Consider the following 26,626-nt stretch of genomic DNA (forward strand, 5'->3'; position numbering starts at 1 on the left):
TTCCTAATTGCCTGCTGCACCTGCATGTTAGCTTTCAGTGACTTATGGACAAGGACACCCAGGCCCCTTTGTACATCTACACTTTCTGATCTCTTGCCATTTGGGAAATACTCTGCACATCTGTTCCTTCTACCAAAGTGGATAACCTCACATTTTTCCATATTATATTCCATGTGGCATGTTTTGCCCACTCATCTAAGTCTGTCCAAATCCTCCTGTAGCTGCTTTTCATCTTCCTCACAACACACATTTTTGCCTCGCTTTGTGTCATCCGTGAACTTGGAAATATTACATTTGGTCCCCACATCCAAATCATTGATATATACTGTGAACAGCTGGGGCCCAAGTACTGATCCTTGTGGTACCCCACTAGTCACAGCCTGCCAACGTGAGAATGACCTGTTTATTCCTACTCTGTTTTCTGCCTGTCAGCCAATCCTTAATCCATGCCCGTATATTACCTCCTATCCCTTGTGTTTTTATTTTGCTAATCAGCCTCCTGGGGACTTTATCAAAAGCCTTCTGAAAATCAAAGTACACTACATCCACCAACTCCCTTTTATCAATTCTGTTAGTAACATCCTCAAAAAAAACTGAATGGTTTGTCAAACATGATTTCCTATTCATAAATCCATGCTGACTAAGCCCAGTCTGATCATGATTATCCTAGTGTCCATTTATCACATTCTTTCTAATAGATTCTAGCATTTTTCCTGCTACTGATGTAAAGCTAACAGTTTGTAGTTCCCTGTTTTCTCTCTCCCTCCCTCCCTTAAATAGTGGGGCAACATTTGCTACCTTCCAATCTTTGGGAACCATTCCAGAATCTATAGAATTAAGGAAGATGATAACCAATGCATCCACTATCTCTATAGCTACCTCTGTCAACACTCTGGGATGCAGAATATCAGGTCCTGGGGACTTATCAGCCTTTAGCCCCATTAATTTTTCCAATACAACCTTCCTACTAATACTAGTTTCCCTCAATTCATTGTTTTCTGTAGTCCCTTGGATCTCTAATTCTGGAAGATTTCTTGTGCCTGTCTTCACTAAGGAAGATACAAAGTAATCTTTAGCTTCTCTGCCATTTCTCTGTTCCCCATTATGAATTCTCCTGACTCTGCCTGTAATGAACCCACATTTGTCTTAGCCAAATGTTCCTTTTTTACATACCTATAGAAGCTTGTACAGTCGGTTTTTATGTTTTTTGCCAGATTGTATTCATATTCTATTCTCCTTTTCTTTTGCAGTTTCTTGGTCCTCCTTTGATGTATTCTTAAAAGCCTCCAATCCTCAGGTTTACTGCTACTGCTGACAACTTTATAGGCCTTTTCTTTTAATCTTATACAATCCTTAACCTCCTTAGGTCATGATTGACAGACTATTTTGGGGGCTTTTGTGCCTTGAAGGAATGTACAGTTGCTGTAAACTGTGATAACTCTTTGAAAGGTACATAGGCAATGGATAGCTGTTAATGTATTTTCCCAATCCACCTCAGCCAATTTGCCCCTCGTACCTCATAATTTCCTTTGTTCAAATTTAAGACCCTGGCTTCAAATTGAACTACCTCACTTTCAAACGTAAAGTAAAATTCTATCAGATTATCATCACTCATCCCTAAAAGTTCTTCTACAACGAGATGATTAACTAGCTCTTTTTAGTTACATAATACTAGATCTAAAATAGCCTGTTCTCTAATTGGTTCCTCAACATACTGCTTTAGAAAACCATCCCTAACACACTCCAGAAACTCACCCTCCACAGCATTAGTGCTCATTAGCTTTACTCAGTCTATATGCAGGCTGAAGTCACCCATCATTACCGTATTGCCCATGCTTCTCTCATCTCCTGATTAATACCCCCACATCACCACTGCTGTTTGGTGGCCTATAAACAACTCTTGCTGCACCTTGTGATTTCTTAGCTCCACCCAGACAGATTCCACATTTTGTTCCTCCGATCTGAGATCCGTCCTTACTAATGTACTGATCCTATCCCTTATTATCAGTACAACTCCACCTCCTTTGTCAGTTTTTTGCTTGTCCTTCCTAAATGTTGAATATCCTTGAATATTCAGTTCCCAGTCTTGGTCTCCCTGCAGCCATATTTCTGTAATGGCAATTAGATCATACCCATTTATCTCTATTTGTGCCTTTAACTCATCTACCTTGTTGCAAAAGCTGCATACGTTCGAGTAGTCTGCCTTTAAATATGTCTTTTTGACATTATTCCGCAGCACTGAGGAAGGCCTCTTTTTATGCTCTTGAAAAACTGATTCAAGCTTCTGAATGTCTTTTTCAGTCAGTTCAGGGGTTTTACTTGGAGCTGGTGTACTTGGTCACCGCCTTTGTCCCTTCCGACACGACGTGCTTGGCCAGTTCCCCGGGCAGCAGCAGGCGCACGGCGGTCTGGATCTCCCAGGAGCTGATGGTGCTGCGCTTGTTGTAATGGGCCAGGCGGGAAGCCTCACCCGCGATGCGCTCGAAAATATCGCTCACGAACGAGTTCATGATGCTCATGGCCTTGGAAGAGATGCCGGTGTCGGGGTGAACCTGCTTCATCACTTTGTAGATGTAGATGGCGTAACTCTCCTTCCTCGACTTTCGTCGCTTCTTGCCTCCCTTTGATACGGGTTTCTTTAAGGCTTTCTTGCCTCCCTTCTTGGGAGCTGGTTTCTTCTCATCAACCATCGTCACTTTCAGACACAGAATGAAAACCAGTTTAAGCTAGCTACCTATTAACTAGCTGCAGCTGCTCTGATATTCCTCTGTATTCCTCTGTTTTAAGGCTGGAATAAAACTTAACTTCTCTTAACTTAAGCAGTAATTTTTAATTAATTGCTAAATTAAATAAAAAAGTAGATTTTTAGATAGAAATTTTCTTCTTACTTGGTCATGGGATACAGGTGTCGCCGGCTAGGCCAGCATTTATTGCCCATCTGTAATTGCCCTTGAGAATTGAGTGGCTTGCTAGGCCATTTCAGAGGGCATTTAAGAGTCAACCACATTGCTGTGGCTCTGGAGTCACATGTAGGCCAGACCAGGTAAGGACGGCAGACCCTTCCCTAAAGGACATTAGCGAACCAGATGGGTTTTTAATGACAATTAACTCTCTTACTAGCTCTCAAGTGCAGACCAAACTAAGCACCACACTTTAAGAAGGACCTGAAAGCTTTGAAAAAAGCGCACGAGATTTACTATGGTTCCAGTGATGAGTATCATAAGACCATAGGAAATAGGAGCAGGAGTAGGCCATTTGGCCCACTGAGCCTGCTCCATCATTCAGTAAGATCATGGCTGATCTGATTGTGGCCTTAACTCCTCATTTCTGCTGTTCCCCCTAATCTTTAACTTCCTTGTCAATCAAAAATATGTCTAACTCAGCCTTGAATATATTCAATGACCCTGCCTCCACTGCCTCCTGGGGAAGAGAATTCCAAAGACTAACGACCCTTTGAGAAAAAATTCCTTCTCATCTCCATCTTAAATGGGAGACCCCATATTTTTAAATTTTGCACTCTCCTCTCAGCGCCTATAAAGTCCCCTCAGAATCTTATGTTTCAATAAGATCACCTCTCATTTGTCTAAACTCCAATGAGTATAGGCCCAACCTGCTCAAGCTTAACTCATAAGGCAGCTCCTTCAGCTCAGGAATCGGCCTAGTGAAGCTTCTCTGAACTGTTTCCAATGCAAGTATATCCCTCCTTACATAAGGAGACCAAACAGTACTCCAGGTGTGGTCTCACCAATGCCCTTTACAGCTGTAGCAAGACTTCCTTACTTTGATACTCCTCTATCCCCCTTACAGTAAAGGCCAGCATTCCATTTGCCTTCCTAATTACTTGCTGTACCTGCATGCTAACTTTTTGTGATTTCATGTATAAGGAGACTAGATCCGTCTGAACTGTAACATTCTGCAATCTCTCTTTGTTTAAATAATATTCTGCTTTTCCATTCTTCCCGCCAAAGTGGACAGCCTTCCATTTTCCCACATTTATTCTCCATCTGCCAATTTTCCTCCACTTACTTAATATATCAATATCCCTTTGCAAACTCTTTGTACCCTCCTCACAATTTGCTTTCCTACCTCTCTCTTTGTATCATCAAATTTGGCTACAATACAGCCTGCCCCTTCATCCAAGTCATTAATAAAGATTGTCAATAGCTGAGACTCCAGCATTGATCCCTGCAGCATTCCTCCTGTTACAATTCGCCAGCCTCAAAAGGACCCATTTATCCCAACTCTTGTTTCTTGTTAGTTACCCAATCTTTCCATAATCTTCTCCTAGGAATTTCAACCCAATGAATCCTGACAGTTCTGATCTAGAAACAACTTTAATAATATTGGTTCCTATCGATTGCCTGTTTGAAATCTGACTTGAACTCAATGGATGATTTGAACATCCATGCTGATGTACCATCCCCAACATCATTAGCTTGTGTGCAGTAATCTTTTATGTAGCACCTTATTGAATGTCTTTTGGAAATCCAAATACCCTACATCTACTGGTCCTTCTTTATCCATCCTGCTTACTACATCCTCAGAGAACTCTAATAAATTTTTCAAACGCTACTTCCCTTTCACAAAACCATGATGACTCTGACGGATTTTCTAAGTGTCCTACTATTATCCCCATAATAATGGATTCTAGTATTTTCCCAATGACAGATTTGTTAACCTACCTGGCCTATTGTTTCCTGCTTGCTGTCTTCCTCCTTTCTTGAATAGTAATGTTACATTTGTTGGTTTTCAATCTGCTAGGACCTTTTCAGAATCTAGGGAAGTTTGGAACCAATGCATCCACTATCACTGCAGCCATTTCCTTTAAGACCATAGGATGCAGCCCATCAAGTCCAGGGGACTTGTCAGCTTTCGTCCCATTAGTTTCCCTAGTACTTTTTCCTCTAGTGATCGCGATTGTTTTAAATTCCTCCCTCCCTTTTGCTTCTTAATTTTCTACTATTCTTGGGATGGTTTCTGCGTCTTTTACTGTGAAGACAGAAACAAAATACTTGTTCAAAGTCTCTGTCATTTCCTTGTTTTCCATTATTAATTCCCAGTCTCACCCTTTAAAGGACCAACACTTACTTTAGCTACTCTTCTTTTCTTTTAATACACTCGTAGAAGTTTTTACTGTCAGTTTTTATACCTCTTGCTAGTTTTCCCTTGCACTCCAATTTCTCCCTCTTTATTATATTTTGCTGGTTTCTGAAATTTTCCCAGTCTTCTGTGCTGCCATGTATCTTTGCAGCATTGTGCATCTTTTTCCAATTGATGGCACCCTTAACTTCATAAGTTAGCCACGGATGGTGCATCCTTCTTGTAGCATCTTTCTTTCTCAATGGAATATATCTTTGTGAGTTTTGAAATATCTCCTTAAATGTTGCTTAAGTTGCTTCTCTTACCATCTTGGCTTTTAACCTATTTTTCCATTCCACTTTGGCCAACTCTGTCTTCATACCCTTGAACCCTTCATAGCCTCTGTTTAAGTTTAAGACACTACAGATTATTGGCTATATTGGAGAAGCTCGAGTTGCTCTCCTTAGAGCAGCAAAGACTAAGAGGAGGGCGCTTAGAGGCATTTAAAATCGTGAAGAGATTTTGATAGAGTAAATAAAGAGAAACTTTCTGATGGCTGAAGGGTCAATAACCAGAGGGTGTAGGTTTAAAGTGCTGAGCAAAAGAACCAGAGATGACATGAGGGAAAACTTTGGTCAGGGTTTTCTGTGCCCGCTGGTGTCGGGCGTGTTCAGTGGCGTGTGTGGACAATATGGCAATCGTCCACTCCACCTACCCATGGTGGGCCACGCTCCCTGGCATTGGACTGTGGGAACCTTATTGTCATATCGTTATAAGGCCAGACCCACCCCAACTGCCACCACTCCCCCCCTGTTGGATCGTTCGCCCATGCCCGTATCACAACAGCATCCATAAGGCATGCACTTGGCAAGCTGCACTTCACCCGGGACTTCAAATTTTGTTTGCCTACCTTGCATCAGTCAGCACTCGCAGTCATCAGCGCCAGGCTTCACAGCAGCACCACATCACTTTTAGGGGGCTCACGGGTAGGTCTCTACCTACCAGATCAGCCATATGTAGGTGGCTTTTCAATGGTTGCAGGGCTAGGTCTTGCTTGGGGAAAGGGGAGAAGTGGCCTCAGGTAAGGGAAGAGGCTGCAGGACAAGGGCTGCACTGTGGGATGGGGTATCCCAGGGTGTGTGTGGGGGCACATGTTGATCTGTGCAAGTGGCCTCAAGATGGTGCGGGCTGAGGAGGCAGTCTCCAGAGGAGATGAGGCCAGATGGACATGTGAGGGTGTGTGTGTGTGTGTGAGAATGGGTGGTGTTGTACCTTGAGCTGGCAGTGAGTGAGATGCCAGTGAATGTGTGATGGGCTTGAGTGTGTGAGGTTAGAGTGATGAGATGGTTGCCAAACCCTGGCAGCACGGATGAGATTGTTCATCCTGTATCTGCATTGGATGGCCAACCTCTTCTGTGCAACATTGGCACTGACCACCACTGCCACTGCCTCCCAAGTCGGAGTGGTAATGTAGCTGCCCTTCCTGTGGCCAGAGCGGGGTAGAGCACAATGGGCCTCCGCTGCGTCCAGTAGGTACTCGAGGATTGCAGCCTTCTTGCCTTTCAGGGCCGTTTTCTTTTCTGCAGTCCTGGGCTGGAAGCACTGAGTGCGGCTGTACTTTAAATATGGTGCCCGGCATGATGAAGTGGGGAGGTGACAGTGTAGCAGGCGAATCAGAGCCCGCCCGCCATGGAAGCGGCGTGTATCCCGGGAATGCACGATGAATGCGGCGGATTTGGGGCGATATGGCATGATGTTTTACCCGCCCGCCACCGCACTTAGTGCAAATCTGGGAGGATTCCGCCCTGTATGCTGCCTGAACCTGGAAACTGCTGAAATGTTGTTACTGACCCCCAACTTGGGGCAGTCAGGACCGAAGATGACACTGAGAATGGATTGTAATCCTTCCTCGAGCCCGATGAGAATGGGATGTGTGGGAAGTTTAAAATCCTAACTCCCTCCCCTCCGGCTTCTTGGGCACTCTTGCCACTGTAATCTTAACTCCCGGGTTTCAGGAAGCAGGCAGGCGAGAGCCTCAAACGTTCAAGGGTCTGGATCTGATGGCCCAGAGTTCACGACCTTCCCCCAGTTGTGATCCCTGTTGGACCGTTTGGCTTCCTTTGTGGTGTAACTTGCCTGACTGGGTGGGGTGAGCCATCTCCTGGGGTGCCCTCCATCTTCCCAGCTGGGTTTGGGCGGGGGTCATCCCAAAGATTTTGTCATGAGGCTCGGGTTGAGGGTGGGCAGGGTTTAAAATGCCCTGGGCCTTATGCCACCAATGGGGACAAACAGCAGGCTTGCCCATCGCGCCCCTTCTCTGGCCTCTAGCTTTAATTTAAGGCTCAGGTGTCCATTTTATTGGCAATTTTTATTTTGTTTTAATACCTCGCCTACTCTGGAAATTCATTGTACCCTCCATGAACGCAGAAAAAAATAATTTGTTTAACTTACATTTGCTACCCCTCGGTCACTTGATTTGTTACCTTTGGGAACTTTCAGTTGCCCCATCATTCCCTTTCTCGCCACAGAAGAATTGATTACATAACGTTTAACAAACTAACTACAAGCACCAGGGTGGGAGATATCCCTGTTCCAGTCAGATCAATATTTGTTGCTACTCTGGTGCCTGGCATGCTGTTTGTCCTGTTGGGCGGCTTAATTGAATCTGCAGATTGTGTTGTTGCATTAATGTAAGCACAGCATCAGAGATAGCACTGCCGGGTAAAATGATAGCACAGCCCTGTGAGTGGAAAGAGGAAGCAGGTTATCTGAGGTGGGACTATAAATCACAGCCAGCAGCACATAATCAGAAGGAAATAGAGTCTGGATTCAATAACTCTTATCAACAAAAAGACAAATGTAAGGGGACTAATACCAGTTAAGTAAAGGAGATTGCGAGCAAACCTGATACCATGTACTGATATTGATTTTCTCCTGTAGTGAAGAACAATGTCACTGAAGCATTGCAGTGCTTTGTTGTATGTGTGGTTAGGAATGCAGTCAATAATCCTGAGGTAAATATTATCAAATGGAAAGGTTTAAAGGAATAAATTACACCAAACATTTTTGGAGGCGAATGTTACATTAAATCTACACTAACTGCATTTTGTCTTACTGTGGATTTGCTTTCCTTTTGATATCCTCCATCTTCCACGTGTTTGAAACATTGCCATGCCAGTCTAGTCGACAATGTAGCCCCATTTTTCTTAACATGGGGCAGAGGTCAGTCAGGCCAGTGGCCAAAATGGGAGGCAAACCACCGTGACCTCTGCACATGAGGCCCAGAGATTTCAGTGTTCCTTCCGTCAGCCTCCTGTCCAAAGCCAGTGGCGAGGAGTTAGCAGGTCAGAGGGCAGGAGTACACTGTTGGGCAGCAGCCTCTGAAGAAATGGTCCCCAGCATTGTGTTGTCATTGAAGGGGATGGGGGAAGAAGCTAAGGCCTCATGTTCAGTGAGGCAACAGGGGAGAAGCCCAGAGCAGGGGAGCCCTGAATTTCCCTAATGGAGCTGAAAGCTCCACAAGGAATGTCCAGTTTTGGCCTATGTTTGTCTTCCTGTTAGATTGGCCTGGAGGCAAAGCCACAATGGTTTCCCTGCTGGGGAAACTCAGGCCCTGATGACGTCAGCATATGTTTCTGGTGGGTGCTCATAGAGAATAAAATCAGAACTTGTGGGATCTGTGTGGGGCGATGAGGAATAATTGCCCCAATGGTTCAAGATGGTTCAACCATTTCTGTACTCCATATATCAACCCAAGCCTCATTTGTCCCACCCCCACCCCGAATCTCCCTGCCTGGCCTCCAAAACCCAAACCCTCGCCACCCTCTCTATTTGGCCCAATCCTGCCTTAAAATGTCTGGGATTTAACTTGGTCAGGTGTCTACCTTCAATCTATGTGGACCTCCTTTCAGTCCCAGCAGCGCCCGGCTGACTTCCAATGCTGCTGGGCCTGCAAGAGCTGCTGGCCAATCAGACTGGCCAGCAGTTCTCAAGGGTGGGGACTTCCCTCCACTGAGGAACGGAAGTCCCACTCTCTCTGCTTGTTAAGTCCACTTGCAGTGCATCATCGCTGTGGGGTGATCCTTAAAGCCGGTCAGTTTGCAACCGACTTTTTTAATGGGGTGGGGGAGGGGTGGTGGCATGATGCGAGCAAAACGCTCCCCCATAAAATTCAGCCTGATATGTTTTCTTAACTGCAGGTCTTTTCTCACGGTTTTATGGTTTCCTTTGTTGTATTTTACTATCAGTTTGCTCGATTTTCAGTTAAACTGGAAGTCTTTCATCAGGTAGATATTTGTCTGTAATATCGCCAAACACTTTGGGCAAGATTTTTGCGCGGGCGGGCCCGACACGCCAATGCGTAAAATGACACGTGATGACATCAGGCGTGTGTCCCGATGCCATCGCCATGGCGATATTTCGTTCGGCAGGCATGCGCTGGAGTTGGCTGCCGCCCGCCGAAATGTAAACACCCTATTAAGGCCATTAACAAAGTAACTATTGTGATTGTTAAAGCTGCCCAAACAGCCTTGAGGTTGACGGGCAAGTGAAAAGCCCAAGCGGCCTTCACTTTTTTTTTTAGGATACCTCACCCACGAGCGGGATGAGGTTTCTTAAACCTTCTATTAAATAAATGAAAAAATTTTCATAAATATAAAAACATGTCCCATCTCATGTGACACAGTCACCTTTTATTTAAACCTTTTATTTAATTTCTTGAACATCGATTCAATCTCTCCGAGGCAGCTCTGTGTCTCGGGGAGATTGAAGCGCTCTTTCGCACTGGCCCCGACTCCGCTCCCCGCCCGCACAGGTAGCACTCGCTACTGCTCGCGTGTTACGCTGAGCAGGCCTTAATTGGCCTGCCCGTGTAAAATGGCGGCGCGGAGCCAATTGTGGGCGGCGATCGGCTCTATGACAGCTCCCACCGAGCCCGCCCACCGCCTGAAAAATTCAGGCCCTTGAGTGCAGTGAATTGCTGAGAAATACAAGCATTAGGCAGACAAATTAGGGCTGGTAATGTGAAGCCCAGTGGCTGTTCCACTGATGCATATGAAGAGCCCTCTTCATAAGAGTCTTCTTTGTCTTGGAATGTTAACTCTAGTATTGCTGAAAAAAGGGACCTGTTGAAGCTTTTCATCCTGCACTCTTCAGGACGCTTTGCAACCTTCGACATGTCTCTTGTTTCAGCAATACTCAAGTTGTGTGCTAGCAAACGACTAAACGCTAACTCTGTTTCTTTCCCCATCGACGCTGCCAGACCTGCCGAGTTTTTCCAGCCTTTTCTGTTTGTATTTCCTATTCCTGAGATGTTAGTCGCCATTTATGTGAGGGAGGGTGAACATTCTCAGGGTAGTGAGCTATCTCGTTGTGTTGGGTGCGGGGGGGGGGTGGGCGGCGGTGGGGGGTGTGGTGAGCTGTCGGGGGTTGATGAACATTTAAAAACGCTACAAGTCAATGAACTAAAAACAGACCTCAAGGGACATGTCTTCAGTTCATGACGAGAAAGGAGGCTGTGACTTTGCTTCCGTTGTGTTTTGTCACTGCCCATCAGAGGCTCCAGTATCAGAAGGTAAGTGGATAGTTTTGAACCAGGTAAGCAATATGCTCTTCTGTTCTCCGCCACTGACTGGAAGATCTGGGCCATTAAGTGTGCTTACAGCTATGAATTGAACAAGTCACTTTAAATTCAGAAGCTTAATTATTTTTCCAGCTGCTAAAATATCCTGAAGCAATGACACAGGATCTTTCCTTCACAGGGATCATAAAAGTTACAGCCAAAGGAGATCATTTAGCTGAGGACGCCTGTGCTGCCTTTCTGAAAGTGCAGTCCATTTTGTTTCATTGCCTACCCCATCCGTCTTCTCCCTTCCCCATGTCAAAGCTTTTATTTTTTCAAATATTTGCCTTTTGGCTGCCAAACTGGGGAAGCTATCAACTCATAGTTACAGTATTGATTAGTTACCAGAATATGAGAGCTTTTAATTTAACAATCTGTACTGAGTAGAATCTTTGAACTCGGAGCACATGAAAATTGAGACTGTTTCACAGCCGACTTGACCTTTGTTCTGATGCCCTGATGGCAAATTCATTTTGTGGTGTCCTAAGTTTTAAAGGTGGGGGAGGGCAGCGTTGGAGTGTGCTGGAGCTGATACACTTCTAGGAAAAGTAGCCTAGGAGAAATCCCTGGAATGAATGAAGAAGCAGTTGGAGGCTGTAGTGTATAGTCTTCAGGATCTCACTGGATGGACGAATGAATCTAGATGGGCTGAATGGCTTCCCTCATGCGTAATCATCCTGGTGGGGTTTTTGTAAACATGGTGACTCATACCGCTCTTTTCCTTTCCCAGGTCTTCTGCGTGACTCTCTGGGGTCGTACAATCTCGCCTTCTACCTTGCTGGCGTGCCACCCATGTTAGGAGGAGCAGTCCTCTGCACGATCCCTTGGATCCAGTACAGGAAACTCAAGAGACAGAAAAAGGTGAAAGCGTCAGAAGGTGAAACGGCAACCAAAATACTGGATCACGATACCAAGAATGCCCTCATGCCCGGCAGTGGTGAGCCACAGAAAGAATATGCATCCAGTATTTAATATCAAATTCCACGACACAGACTGATGACAGTTCAGATCTTACAAATGAATCTATTTTATAAGTGATTGTGTGAGTTTTTTTTTCCCTGTCGCCATGAAACTCAGCAGTTAAGAATTCCCAAGGGGAAAAATGAAGAAAAAAATCAAACGAGAAACAAATTGGGAGTCAACCCAGAGAAGGTCTTTATACCATGCTACATTTCTTGTATGTGAAGCCATTTATTACATTAATTAATTTTAGTTTATCTCTCTGAAATTAGATGTAACTCTATAACCCAAGCTTGAGTTGTAATAATAGCACATCTGATCCAGTAAAGCATGTAACTTCCTTCAGAAATACCAAAAGTAGCTGCAGCAACCACAATTTCCACTGACCGAAAGGATATTTCAATCTATCCTCTCTCCGCTCGAGGAGCTAATTTTATTTGGAAACGATTTCTTAAAAAGTTTTCAAAATAACACATTGCCATCATGTGTAATACCTGTGAAGGTTTAAGTTCCACGTATTTAGAATGCTAAATATTACACAGGAAAGCCAATTGAAATATACAGAACCTCACAAACATTTCTTTATTTCCCAGTATCCTTGGGATAAGTGAAAATTCTTCATTTTGCTCTATTGTCCGATACAAACCCATCGGCCACAATGCCACGCTCGCCCGCCGCTGGGTTTTTAGGCGGGGACGGAGCGTGAAATTGAAGGGGTGGGATTCCCGCCCGCCCAGACCACGCAGCGATTTTATGCTGGGATGGGCCATGCCTTGGATAGGAAGCCCACCCTTGCCCCAATTGAGGCCCTTAGGTGGCCAAGGACTGTTTCCCACCCAGCCTCAATTTTTTAGGCTGGTGGGGAGGATTGACCTGGCATGAGGGAAACCCAAAAAATAATGGGCCCAGATCTATAGATCTCGGGTGAGAAGGGGGTGGTGGGGGTGTGTGTGCCTCCATCAGAAGTTCCCTTCTGACTGCAGACAACCCCCCCCCTCGCCCCTCCTGCCGTTTTAAGGTCCCCTGGGCACTGTACCTCCCTCAGATTGCCCAGTAACTCTCTAAGGCGGGACTTCCTCCTGAGTTTGGGGGGGTGGGGGGTGGGTGGCGGAAGTCCCAATTGCAGCTAATTGGCGCTGTGTTCCCCGCCGACTCTTCGGATGGTGGGAAGGGGGGACTCCATCATCCGAAAAATTCAGGCCATAATCTTCAGAACCCACCCTGTCACAGCACCGATGGTCAGTGTATCTAATATAGGTAATGGATAATGGACTATATAAATAAAAGTCATTGTTGTTGTTGTTGTTAAAAGTGCTTTTAACATGATAAAACGTCCCAAGGTGCTGTACAGGAGCGTTGGCAGCAAGCCACAAAAAGAGATAAGCAGCTGATCTAAGGTTGATCAAAGAGGCAGCTTTGAAAGGGCCTCATAAAGGGGGATGGCGAGATTAGAGAGGCAGAGAGCTGAAGGTATGGCCACAAATCGTGGAACAATTAAAATTGGTTATGCTCGAGGCTAGAACTGGAGGAGTGCAGATATTTTATGGAATATCCTATGGGTATTGTGGAATGGAAATCACCAAGCTGCACAGGGCAGCTTTACCCCAGCAGATACCACAGGCACGCCTGTGCTGTAGCATGGTATTTCACATCGTTAAAATTCTCTCGTAGTAGACGCAGTTTACTGCCATTCATCTTGATTTGACAGTATTTGTTTTTGGTTTGTGTACAGCTTTTAAAAGTCCAAGTATTAGCATTATGAAATAAGCCTCTGTATCATGGGCACTGAGGGAGGAGGCCTATTCCAGGACACAAGGCTATGTGATGATGGCTGCTATACCTGACAGCCCACATCATTCCGTGCAGTATAGCAATTCTGACTGGGGCATTGTGGAGTACCTTATGGAGTGGAATGTGCAGGTCATAAGCCACTGCTGGGAGTGCTGAGAGCTGTGTCCAGTGAAGTTGGGTTTGGTCGACTTGCTCTGTGTATTTGGTTCACTATATTGTGTAACTTTCTTGAGTCATTTACTTGTTCAGAATAAGCACAGAATGAGCAATTGCTCTTTACAGCAAGTTAGGTCAGGATTGCTATGGTTGAGGGAAAGCACTGCCTCTCTCTTCACTCCTCTCCCTGCCCCAACCCTTTCGCTGCTTTTTATTGAGTGGATGATATATTTTGGTCTTACAAGTAGGTTTCACGTTGTCGTTGTCGATCTAACGCTTCCAATGGCCCACTCCATTGTAGAATACTCCTTACAGAATACTCAGTTTATGGACTACCTCATTTAATTTTGCAATGCTGTTTCTGCGAAGTAAAGAGTTAAGCTCCCAGAGCCGAAAGGAATTCGCTATACATTTCAAAAATCAGTTTTATAGAAAACGTTTGATTTTAGTTTAGAATTTTAAGTTAGGGGAGAGACCTGTCCAATATTTCTGCCTGTGAATAGAGCATGAATGTGCTGACAGTTCTCTAATCTGGAATATAAAAATAACCAACAGTTATTCTGTGACCCATAACTGTACAAAGAACATTTGAGCAGGGAAAGGATACAAAGATTAAAAAAAAATAAATGGTGATAATTGGAACTGACTTTGTGTAGAAAGCCAGTAAGTGAAAAACATGTTAACCATAGAATTTTACACATTTGGTGGGGGGGGGGGGAAAGCTGCAGTAACGAATAATTATATTGAAAGCACAAAAGGTTGGATTGGGGTGGGGCACATGTCTGTTTGCCCAACTGAATTACTGCTCAGCATATACACGACGTATTTAGCAAAACTGGGATTGATCCAGTCTTGCAATTACATCCATAGTATTGTAACAAGGGAGGCGTGCTGACTTTTAAACAGCACTCCCTGCTGCTAAGGCACTAATGATAAAACAGTGTTTCCTCTGAGCATGTTCTGTGACTGAAACACATGAGATTGCCCGATTTGGATCACATACTACTAAGGGAAAGTCAGAATCAGAATTCATGTTTTTCTCCAAACATGCCCCATAGGAAATCTCTCTACATCAATGTAAGATGTTCTCTGTAATAATATGTGAAAGGTTGGAACGGGTCTCACAGCTTTCTTCAATACACTGAAACTTTGCTTCAGTAAGAAGCACTCATTCTCCAATATCTCTTTGATTTTGTACAGGTCTTAAATTTAAGTTGTATATCAATGAAACCCTGCAACCTAAGTTTGTATCTAACATATTTTGATACGCACTTGCATCTGTGATTAGAGAATAGGTAGTTACAATATCGTTCTCTCCAAGGTATATGGCAAAGTATGGGCATTTTGTCCATAGCAGACGTTTTCAGCAAACTTAATCCATAATGTTTTAGCTGGCCTAATCTTAAATGTTAAGGCGTTGTGGAATCATGAGCTCACGGGGCTATTTATCTGGATGTTTCAGTCAAGGTAAGACAGCGGGTCCTGTCACAGAACCTTTGTCATTTGTAAGTTAACTTTGTATCTTGTTAACAGACAATGCTGGAAAGGCTCAGCATATCCGGCAGTATCTGTGGAGAGAGAAACACAGTTAACATTTCCAGCCCGTATGACTCTTCTCCAGAGCTCCATATAATTGCTCATAAGTCACTATAGTATATTCCTGTTCTTTTTTCCTTTCTGCAGCTCTTGTTTTGGACAGTGATAAAACCTTGCATATAGTTGCAAAAGGATGCTCAATGCACGTGCTAATTCCTCTCATTTCTTTTACTCTTTGCAATGCTAAACAACCTGCGCTTAGCTGATGTGACCTGCGTTCCAACTAGTCTGAAAAGCGGCTCAACGTTTAAATACTTGCAAAGTTAAACCCTGAATGCTATACCAATTTTTAAAACTCCAAAGGTGGGCAACTAAACTGTCTGTCTTGGCCACCCAACTCTGTGCAGAGTTCCCCTCCCTCCACTACTTGGCTGATGTGTGGGGCCTAACTTAAGGGAAGTGTATTAAAGAAATATTCAAAACACTTTATAAGATCATAAGAAATAGGTGCAGGAGTAGGCCATTCGGCCCTTCAAGCCTGCTCCACCAGCCAATAAAAGTTTGGCTGATCTGATTGTAGCCTTAATTCCACTTTCCTGCCAACCCTCCTCCCGTGACCCTTGAATCCCTTGTAGATCAAAAACTCAGCCTTGAATGTGTTAAATGAGCCAGCCTCCATTGCTCTCTGGGGAAGAGAATTCCAAGGAATAATGACCATCTGAGAGAAGAAATCCCTCCTTGTCTCCGTCTGAAACGGGAGATCCCTTATTTTTAAACTGCCATTTTCTCGCCTAAGCCACTGTATCCTACTTGTGACTTGGACCTTTCACCTCTGCCATGTTATCCACCTTCACCTCTACTTCATTCCAAGATACCCCGAAACCTTAAAGATCATTTTAGTTAAACCTTAAGGTTTGTTATACATGCTGTTGAAACGCCCGCTATCTTTGTGCTGAAAGCATACGTTGTATTTTGTTGACCTGCTGGTGATGAAGAAATTTAACTGTTAAGTTGTCGAAACACATTAAAGCACACAAGTGGTGTGGAGCAACACAGACCACTTATCGGCAATATTCTTGCTCACACCAACCTCATGATTTTATACCAATGATTTTACCACGAATGTACAGCTCCAAAAACACCAGCTTGACACCAGCACCAACATACAGTACAACTGCAGTCTACAACCTTGGCCCAAATGGCTGCATGGGGTCATATATCCTGCAGAGCCATTACTGTCCTTTCTGTTCGACTGTAAAAAGCATGGTCATGACCTGCCTTGGATTCTTTCCCTGATGTGAATTTTATTTCAATGAGTAATTACCTTAAATTGACTCATTTTTATGGGGGAGGAAAACATTTTATGTTTGGAAGCATTCAATGAAGAAACAAATTGGTTTCTGATTTTTATAGTACACCAAATATCCTAGCTTGTTTCAAACTCAGTGTGACGGAACTACCCAAAGGGTTGAAGGAACCGATGACTGACTGACAAGGTTCCTTGGGCTCCGTGGCTTATATTCAATATGGCTGGAGAGGGCAAGGGAAAAAAATGTTGGGCACTAATTATAGTTATGAAAGAATTATTGTTAATTGGTATGGTTCCATAAGATTGGTGGCCAAGGAAACCTGGGGGCATGTATTTGAAAAGGTGCGCAAGTCGGAACCTGCAATTGCAGGTCCATTAGCTTAATATTAGTAACTGGTGGAAATGGTGGCAATCACTGAAGAAGTCATAATGTCAATCAGAAGCAGCAGGCATGAATTTCAGAATGGAAGAATCCTGTCAAATATGTTTCTTCCACTCCTGAGGTTGATAGAAATAGAATGGCAGATATTCTGTGACATTGCTCGCAGTGAGTCCGAGGGCAGCTCTGTTTTACAACAATGGGAACATAATTCATGATGCATTAACATGAATACTTCTGCAGCAAAGGCAATGTTGCGATTCCCTTAAGGTCACAAGGTGAAATGGCTACGAATTGCCACATTCTGGTCAGTTAGTGGGTAATTTCTTTGTAGACTGGCAGCAGCAGCAGATGATATCCTTGACTGTTTTACATCTATACCAAAGTGTGAGCCTGGAGTTTTATTTATATGCATTTAGAATGGAGTCCTCCATGGTATCGTCTATTTGGATGTTCAGAAAATACACTGAGCCATGACTGTGTGGACCATTCACTTTATTTTCCAAAGTTTGGAAAATGCTGAAACAAATTATACTGTTAGTCCATTAGACAAAATAATGAACAGTAAAGAGAGAGGGTTTAAATTAATGGTTTAAATCTTAATCGACGGAAGGATTTAAATCTGTAATGCTATTCAGCAGACAAATGTGGAAAATGTAATGTATAAATGGACAGGAAAGTGTGACACAAGTTTACAATAATGAAATGGATTTAGCTGAGGGAGACTTACAAACAGCTCTGAGAATAATGGCGCAAACACAGTGGGCCAAGTGGCCTCTTTCTGTGCAGTAAACTTTCTATGATTCCATGAGAACAGTAGAATCATCATTTTCAGTGTTGTTCCCTGGATGATTAACCGGCAGAGGTCGGATACTGGAGGGTCAAACCTCAGTGGGCTAAATTTTCCTGTCCATGACTATCCTTGTGTTCTTCATATGTCCACACATCAGTAGAAGCAGCGTGATTGCACTAGACTGGAAGTGATGTTTAAACCAATGTTTGCAGTGGGACGATTGCACCTTGTTTGACTGTTATTGTAGAATATCAATTATTCTGCCAAAGAGTATCTGCCAGATGATTTTATTTTGGGACCAGCTGTCACCAGAATGAATGCAGGATTCTATGCACCAAATAAAACTGACTAATGCAAGGGATTATCTCCAGAAGATGGAGAACACTCCTCATTTACAGCAAAATAAATTCAGGTCTGACAATTCAGGGTCTCCGTTGTAATATCATCAACCACTCACACGCTTTTAAGTACAAGACTACTATGATAAGGAGCAGCAATTGTATGTTGTAGTAACTCGGATGTTTTTCTCCCCACTTTCTGAGGGGAGCTGGTTGCTAAATGTGCAATTGCTTATTCTTGAAACACAGTTAATTTCTTTTGAAGTGTTATTGTTAAATGTGTTCTCCACTGTAAAATTTTGATTTTTGAAATGCTTTGTCATGCCATTTGCAGCAGGATTGTTTTTTTTCTTCCCAGTTGTCCATATCTTTCACTATCTGTCCATTCAAGATTCATGCTTTAGCCGTGAAGCTGTTTGGGACCTCCATCTCAAACATTTGCTTGGATAGTGTGTCGACTCTCTATTTAGCTATCATGGTAGATTGACACTAATTACCTTGGTTGGCTGCTTCTCTAGAATGTCTCTTCAAAATGCTCCATTGATGAATGATGTGCTGTTCATGGACAAAAAGCATTTTGTTAATGGATTCTTAAAAGCTATAAAACTGTTTTCAGTCAAAAATAGGTGCGAGATAATTGATTAGTTCAAAACTTAGGACAAGCACATTCTGGCTGTAATTTCGTCTTTGTTTTAGTTGACATGTTAAGAAATGCAATGCACTCTTTTGCATGAAGAAGGTGACTCATTTGTTGTACCTGCTGTTAAAACACCTCTGCCTTTGTTTTCCAAACTTACTGACCTCCTCTCATTGATGATGAAGGCGGTCAATTTTTAATATGCCCCAAAACTACCAGCAAAGAGTTCATTTAGACTTGAGTTAGTTTGGTGAATCCAGTACACAGGAATCAGTTTCGGGTTCAATTTGCAGGGAAACATCTGCAAAAAAACCAATGACTGAAGTGCAACACTCAATCATGTATGCGTGCTAATTATTGCTATGTTATGCAAGTTTTAGGAATAAATCTACGACACCAGTGTATGATTACAATGACTTTAATAAAATGAGTAGCAGGTTATTGATTGATTAGACTTTCTACGTGCTGACATAATCATGTTCCTAATCAGTGTTCCAGCATGTATTGGAATTTACAGATAATTGTACTGCAGCTTGTCTCATACATTGTTTACATCTTTGCATCTGTGAATTTGCATCTGTGAATTTTTTTGACTCTTCAACAATCCAAATTTGTGACAAACAATCTATTTAGGAGCAAATGGATTTCAAGGAATTTTTCAAGAAATTTTTCCAGTTTTTAAAAAGATGGATGCTCATCTGTATTTAAGAATATGCAATAAAGACATTATTCCAAGTTCACCTGTGTCCCTGCGTGTGTGCCCGTGTATGCGTGTGTCTGTCTGTCTGTATGAGTGTGTGGGGAAATATTTGGGTCACACTGACATTTGTGGAAGATCCTGTATCCTGATGGCTGTTGGTGTGCAGAGTGGAGAGGTCCCTGGGTAAGACTGGTGCATCAATACTTTCACAGCCATTCCTATCCAAGTTCTCTGGAAGTCTGAACAGGCACTGGATATCTGTTTTCCCCGTTTAGACATTTATACTTGCTTCACTCCATCATTCAAAAACACTAGCAAATTCCTTTTTTGTTTCTCTACTGCTGTTTCTACATTCAGGACAAAGCAGCTATTTGATTGGCATCTCGCCCACCATTAATAAACATTCACTCCCTCCACCACCGACTCATAGTTGTAGCGGTGTGTGCCATCCACAAGTTGCGCTGCAGCAAATCACCAAGGCTCCTTCGAAAGCACCTTCCAAACCTGCAACCGTTACCATCTAGAAGAACAAGGGCCAGAATTTTATGCTCCCCAACACCCCTACCCCCTCTCTCTCTAACCCCTCCTCCCCCCCCCCCCCCACCAGTAGGTTCGGAGGCTGGGATCGGCAGAAAGCGTAAAATTGGATGGACGGGGATTCCCTCCTGGATCCCGCCCACCCCCACCTGGTCACGATTTTATGCTGGGGCGGGCAGGGCCTCAGATGGCCTTTCCTCAATAAAGGCCCTTACGTGGCCTTTCCTGCCTAGCCTCCATGTTTAGGCTGGCGGGCAGTAGACAGATCGGGGGCTGGGTGGGGGCCAAACCCGAAAACGCAGAGAGATCTTGGGTGGGAAAGTGGTGGGGGGAGGGGAGGGGGAGGGCGCCGCCATTAGAAGCCCCCTTCCGACTGGGGGTGCCCTGCCCTTAAGGCCCGGTGACCTCCCCTTCCCCCACCCTGTCCCCCAGCCTCTCCCGGAGACCCTGATCACCCTCTTTGCAATATCCTCCCCGTCCTGGAATCCCAGCCGCTAACCACACCTCCGATTCCTGGCTCTTAGTTCCTGGCAGCACCCTGCAATACTCCTCTGGCCATTGCAGCGCTGTTCCTGGAGGGACTGGAGAACTGTCAGCCAATCTGATTGGCCAGCAGCTCTCCAAGGCGGGACTTCCTCCCAGTGCCAGGCAGAAGTCCCACCTTCTGCCAATCAATGCTCGTTAGAGTGGGAAATGGCCTCGGGCCTGCTGGAGTTGGCGGGGATGTGTTCTACCGAGCCCTCACCATCCTGAAAGCTCAGGCCAAGGGCAGCAGACACATAGGAACACCACCACCTGCAAATTTCCCCTCCAAACCACACACCATCCTGACTTGGAAATATATCGCCGTTCCTTCACTGTTGCTGGGTCAAAATCCTGGAACTCCCTCCCAAACAGCACTGTGGGTGTGCCTACACCACATGGATTGCAGCGGTTCAAGAAGGCAGCTCACCACCACCTTCTCAAGGGCAGTTAGGGATGGGCAATAAATGACTAAAAAAAAATGTCAATTTTGTGCTGACAATGCTAACTTGAACTTACAATTCTACTTGACAACAGTGAGGGTATATTTTTGTATTATGGCTTTGACATTGTGCCTCATTGCATGCTCATTAATTTACCTCAGATTCTAATCGACAGTACTGCACTTTATGCCAACTTAGAATGGTTTCAGCACAGGAGGAGGCCATTTGACTCTTCTTGCCTGTACTGGCTCTCTGAAAGAGCAATTTACATAATGCCACTCCCCGGCCCCCTCCCCGTAGCCCTGCACTATGTTCTTTTTCAGACAATAATCCAATTCCCTGTTAAACGCCTTGATTGAATCTACCTCCACCACACTCGATGCATTCCGGATCCTAACCGCTCGCTGTGTGAAAAAGTTTTTCTTCGTACAGCCATTGCTTCTTTTGTGCCCTGTTGTTCTTGACCCTTTCACCAGTGAGGAACAGACAATCCAGACCCCTCATGGTTTTGTATACTCCTGTCAAACCGAATGCAGCATCGTAACCAGAGCTATGTAGAAATGTAAGGGGCAACTCCTTCACACGCCAGTTAACATGAGGAACAGACCACCATCTAGTGCAGGCTTGACCAACCTTTTCGCTTGGAGGTGGCCGGGGGCGGGGACATCCCTCAAGGGGCTGATGAGCAAATTTGGGAAAGATAAGGTTCGGCACAACTTTAAACATGAATTTCACAAACAAAGTTTGAGGTATTAAGAAAAGGAGCAAGTGCTAAGCAAAAATAAAGCAATGTCATAGCAATAAGTTGTTAAGTTAAAAGTAGAGTAATTAATAAAAATGACCAGAGTGTGGGACCAGAGGTCAGCGTGTATGTACCAGGCTCACTCCCAATCTGAGGGTGCTCCATCACTCGCCCTCACCCACTGTGAGTGGGTGTGCGTACGTGTCCAGTGGGGCGGGTTCAGGACAGTTTCCTCAGCCCCTCCAAAGTGAGACAATTTGTGAACATATGGGTATGCTGGAGCAGACCAAAGGACTGGAACTGTCAAAGACAACAGGTCTGGTAAGTGACAAAATGCTTTGAAAATGGGGATAAAGATTGTGTCCATTAATGTGCGTAGCGTTAAATCTACTACAAGGTGTGTTGCAACCTTGGATTGCCTTGCCAAGATAAAAGCTGACCTGTTTCTGCAGGAGGCGCCTCAGCACCTCAGTCACGATGGTGATCTCATGGGCCATTGACCTGATCGGGAGGAAACGATTCATGTTCCTCCAGCCTGGGTATTCTGCTGCAGGGAGGCAACTTCACCATCTCCGAGGTTAAGGAGGTGGTGGGCGGGTGCCTCCTTGTAGCAGACATATTGTACAAGAATGCTCCACTCCGGTTAATTAACGGCCCATGTACGCCTTGCCTCAAAACAGCGAGTGGCTGGTGGACCTTCAGCTCCCACTGCTGCTGGCAACTTCCAGGCTGGTCATTCTGGGCGGTGACTTCAACTGCATCATTGATATGGCTGGACGATCCAGCAGGGCCAACAGCAGATTGGACGCTACGTCCAGTCTCCTGATGGAAACAGCAAAGGATGCCAAGCTGCACGACGTCTTCAGCAACCCTGCAGACGGAGCGCAGCGTAGATACACCTGGTCGCGGCCAGACGGGTCTATCCGTTCCAGGATAGACTTCCTGTTTGTGTCCCGTGCGTTCACAGTCAGATCCACCGACGTCAAGCCAGTGTTCTTCTCTGACCACTGCCTCCTACTGGCCGACTGTCACTTACAGGAAGACCAGAGGGTTGGCAGGGGGACATGGAAGCTGAACGTGCAACTGCTGACCCCAGAGAACATTGAGGAACTCAAGAGGGATTACAAAGGTTGGAGAACTGTGAAACCCCTCTTTGAGTCCCTGACACACTGGTGGGAAGTGAACAAGGGAAACATCAAGAGGTTTTTCATCCTCAAAGGCATTCAGAAAGCTAGAAAGGAACAGAGGGAAATGTCCCGACTCCAGAAAAACATGCAGAACCTGCTCCGGCCGCAGTTGATGGGGGTCGATGTCAAGGAGGAACTCCAAGAGGTGAAGAGCCAGCAAGCCTTGCTGTTTGCCTCGGAGGCCTCCAAGATCATCTTCCAGTCCAGAGTCCACTCCATGGAGCAGGATGAGACGTGCTCATGTTTCTTCTTCCAAAAGATACACAGAGAGAGCTCTGTGATCAGCAGCCTGAAGGAAGAAGTCGGCTCAGTAAAGTCATCGCAGTCCGAAATTTTGAGAATCAGCAAATCCTTTTATGCCGGATTGTATGAAGTGAAGCCCACAGACAGCACGGCCTCCCAGTCCTTCCTGTTGTCTATCACAGAGGTCTTAGACGACAATGCACGGGAGAGCCTGGACAAACCGCTAACTCCTGACGAACTGACTATAAGGCCCTTGAGTCCTTCAAGAAGAGCAAGACTCCCGGAAGCGACGGCTTACTGGCTGAGTTATATTCGGCTCTGTGGGACTGGATCAGCCCAGACCTGCTAGAAGTGTATGAGAGTATGCTTCTGGCCGGCAGCATGTCAGAATCCATGAGGAAAGGCATCATCACCCTCATCTAGAAGCACAAGGGGGAAAGGGAGGAAATTAGAAATTGGTGACCCATTTCACTGCTGAATGTGGACTATAAGATTCTGTCCAAGGTCATCGCCAATCGGGTCAAGTCTGCTCTGGAGTTGACCAGACCTGACCAGGCCTGCACTGTGCCCGGCAGGAAGATCTCTGACAGCCTTGCACTACTCAGGGATACAATTGCCTATGTGCAGGACAAGGGTGTGGGCACCTGCCTCATCAGCCTGGATCAGGAGAAGGCCTTTGACAGAATATCGCATACCTACATGGTGGATGAGCTCTCCAAAATGGGATTTGGGGATGGAATCTGCAACTGGATCCAACTGCTCTACACTAACATCGGTTGCACGGTTTCAATCAATGGGTGGGAATCAGAATAAATCATTCAATTAAATCTGGAGTCAGGCAGGGCTGCCCTCTCTCCCCTGTCCTGTTTGTGTGCTGTATAGAACCCTTTGCTGAGTCCATCAGGAAGGATCCGGGCATAAGAGGAGTGACGATCCCAGGCAGTGGAGGCACTCAGGTCAAAGCCTCCCTAGACATGGACGATGTCGCCGTCTTCTGCTCGGATCCGCTGTCGGTGCGCAGACTGATCCACATCTGCGACCAGTTTGAACTGGCCTCTGGAACCAAGGTAAATCGTGGCAAGAGCGAGGCCATGTTCTTTGGGAACTGGGCTGACCGATCCTTTGTCCCCTTCACCGTCAGGGCTGATGGCCTGAAGGTGCTGGGGATATGGTTCGGAGGGACCGGGGCATGTGTTAGAAACTGGAAGGAGTGAGTGGCTATGGTGAAAAGGAAACTGGGCATGTGGGAGCGACGCTCCCTCTCCATTACGGGTAAGAACCTGGTCATCAGGTGTGAGGCACTCTCGCTGTTGCTGTACGTGGCGCAGGTCTGGCCCATTCCAGACTCCTGCACGATGGTGATCACCCGAGCCATCTTTCGCTTTATCTGGAGGTCAAAAATGGATCGTGTCCGCAGGGACGCAATGTACAAGCCTCTAGATAAAGGGGGGAAAAATGTGCCCAACATTACCCTCATACTGATGGCCACCTTTGTGTCTGGCTGCATCAAGCTGTGCGTAGACCCTCGGTACGTAAACACCAAGTGTCACTACGTGCTGAGGTTCTACCTGTCCCCAGTGTTGCGAAGGATGGGTCTGGCCACACTGACACGGAACGTTCCAAGTAGTTGGACCGTGCTGCACCACCTGTCCCTCGTGGAAAAATTTATGCAGAGAAACATCTTTGACCAGAAGTCCTTCAGGCAGTGGTCAGCACGTAACGTCCTAGATGCCCTGCAGGAAAAGGAGATGATGGATCCTGTTGGCTGGTTCCCCGAGCAGACTGTCAAAGCCATTTGGCAGAATGCCTCATCACCAGAACTTTCCAACAAGCACCAAGACGTAGCTTGGCTGGTGGTGAGAAAGGCCCTCCCCGTCAGATCCTTCCAACACACCAGGAATCTCACCCCCTCTGCACGTTGCCCTCGAGGTGGCTGTGGTGAGGACAGGACCGTTGTTCACCTCTTTGTGGATTGTGTCTTTGCAAAGAAGGTCTGGAGAGAGATGCAGTGGTTTCTGTCGAGGTTCAGCCCGAGCAGTTCTGTGACACAGGACACTGTGCTCTACGGGCTGTTCCTAGGGACACACACCGAGACAAACATCAACTGCAGCTGGAGGATCATCAACTCAGTGAAAGGCACTCTTTGCACTGGAAGACCAACAGGTTTTGGACAGATCAAAGAGTTGTCCATGACCAAGTGTTGTAGACTGGCACATTCCAAGGTCCAGGACTACGTGCTGAGGGACACACTAAAGCTTGGGGCAGCCGCCGTAAAGGCCCAATGGGGAAAGGTCGCTGTCTAAGACCTTTCAGCCATAGACCCCACGGGCTGTATGACTCACATTAAATGTATGCTGTGAATGTTACTGTATCACAATTGTATTGAAGCACCTCATGATCTATGTAGGTAACTTAAATACCATTGCGCTGTCTGACTGTCTGTAATTGCCAGGTTGAAGTGTCTGTAATGTTTATTGATTGTATTGAAGCACCTTAGGGTGGAACATAATCTATGTGGAAAACTTGAATATGATTGCGCTTTTTGTGACGGCCATTTTGAAATGTTTTGTAATGTTCTTTCAGCTATTTTATGAATAAAGTATATTTTTACAAAAAAAGGTGTGTATGTGTTGTTGTGTGGTGGTGAGAATAAGTGAGAAACCCTAAACTGGGAGTAAGGCAGACACACAATCACAATCTCTCTCACTCTCACTCACCCCCCATCCTCCCCCACTCCCCAACACACACACACACACACACACACACACTCCCACCACACACATACACACACACACACTCCCACCACACACACACACACACACACACACTCCCACACACACACACACTCCCACACACACACACACACACACTCCCACACACACACTCGCTAACTCTCTCACTCCCGCTCACTCTTGCTCCCACACACTCACTTACGCGCGTTCACTCTCACTCGCTCACTTGCTCTCACTCACACACTGTCCCACACACTCTCACTCCCGCTTGCTCACCACATGCTCGCTCGGTGATGCTTACTCACACTCACTCACTTGCTCACTCTTGCTCACACTCACTCCCACACACTCTCTCTCAGTCCCACAAACACTTACCATCTCACTCCCCCCCACACACCGTCACTCTCTCGCTCTTGTTCACTCCCTCTTGCTCACAATCTTTTGCTTTCACTCCCAAACCCGCATTCTCATTTACTCTCTCAATCCCACACACTCTCATTCCCACGCACATGCACTCATTCCTCACCTTCCCCCCACCCCCCCACACACACGCACGTGCACTCTCAATCCCACACACTCTCATTCCCATGCACATGCACTCACTCCTCAACCCCCCCCACACACACACACGCACGTTTTCACTCTCTCACGCACACACACTCTCACTCTCATGCACACTCTCACTCCTACGCACACACAGACTTACACTCTCACTTTCTCACTCCCACATGTGCACTCACACACCACACACACCCTCTCATGCTCACTCTGTTTCACATACACCACACACACATTCACTCTCACTCCCACACAGGGCAGTCAGCCTCTCACCCCAGCCCTTGACCAGGGTTGCACCCCAGCCTCTCCTCCCTGGAGCCCTGACACTTCCGCTCACCCCGGCACCTCCGGTCACCGGGCCTCG

The 26,626-nt window shown here is 45.6% G+C and overlaps 1 protein-coding gene across 1 annotated transcript in view; it reads left to right on the plus strand.

Moving 5' to 3' along the window:
* The window catches only part of slc16a10 (solute carrier family 16 member 10), a 130,955-nt gene extending 111,619 nt beyond the window's left edge, over window positions 1–19,336 (plus strand). The window contains exon 6 of the mRNA XM_078542608.1: window positions 11,430–19,336. Within this exon, the coding sequence (XP_078398734.1) occupies window positions 11,430–11,671 (242 nt within the window). The 3' untranslated portion in view covers window positions 11,672–19,336. The remainder of the gene's footprint in view (window positions 1–11,429) is intronic.
* Window positions 19,337–26,626: the final 7,290 nt, after the last annotated feature.

Source organism: Cetorhinus maximus, chromosome 5, assembly GCF_964194155.1.
Source record: "Cetorhinus maximus chromosome 5, sCetMax3.hap1.1, whole genome shotgun sequence".
Classification (NCBI taxonomy): Eukaryota; Metazoa; Chordata; class Chondrichthyes; order Lamniformes; family Cetorhinidae; genus Cetorhinus; species Cetorhinus maximus.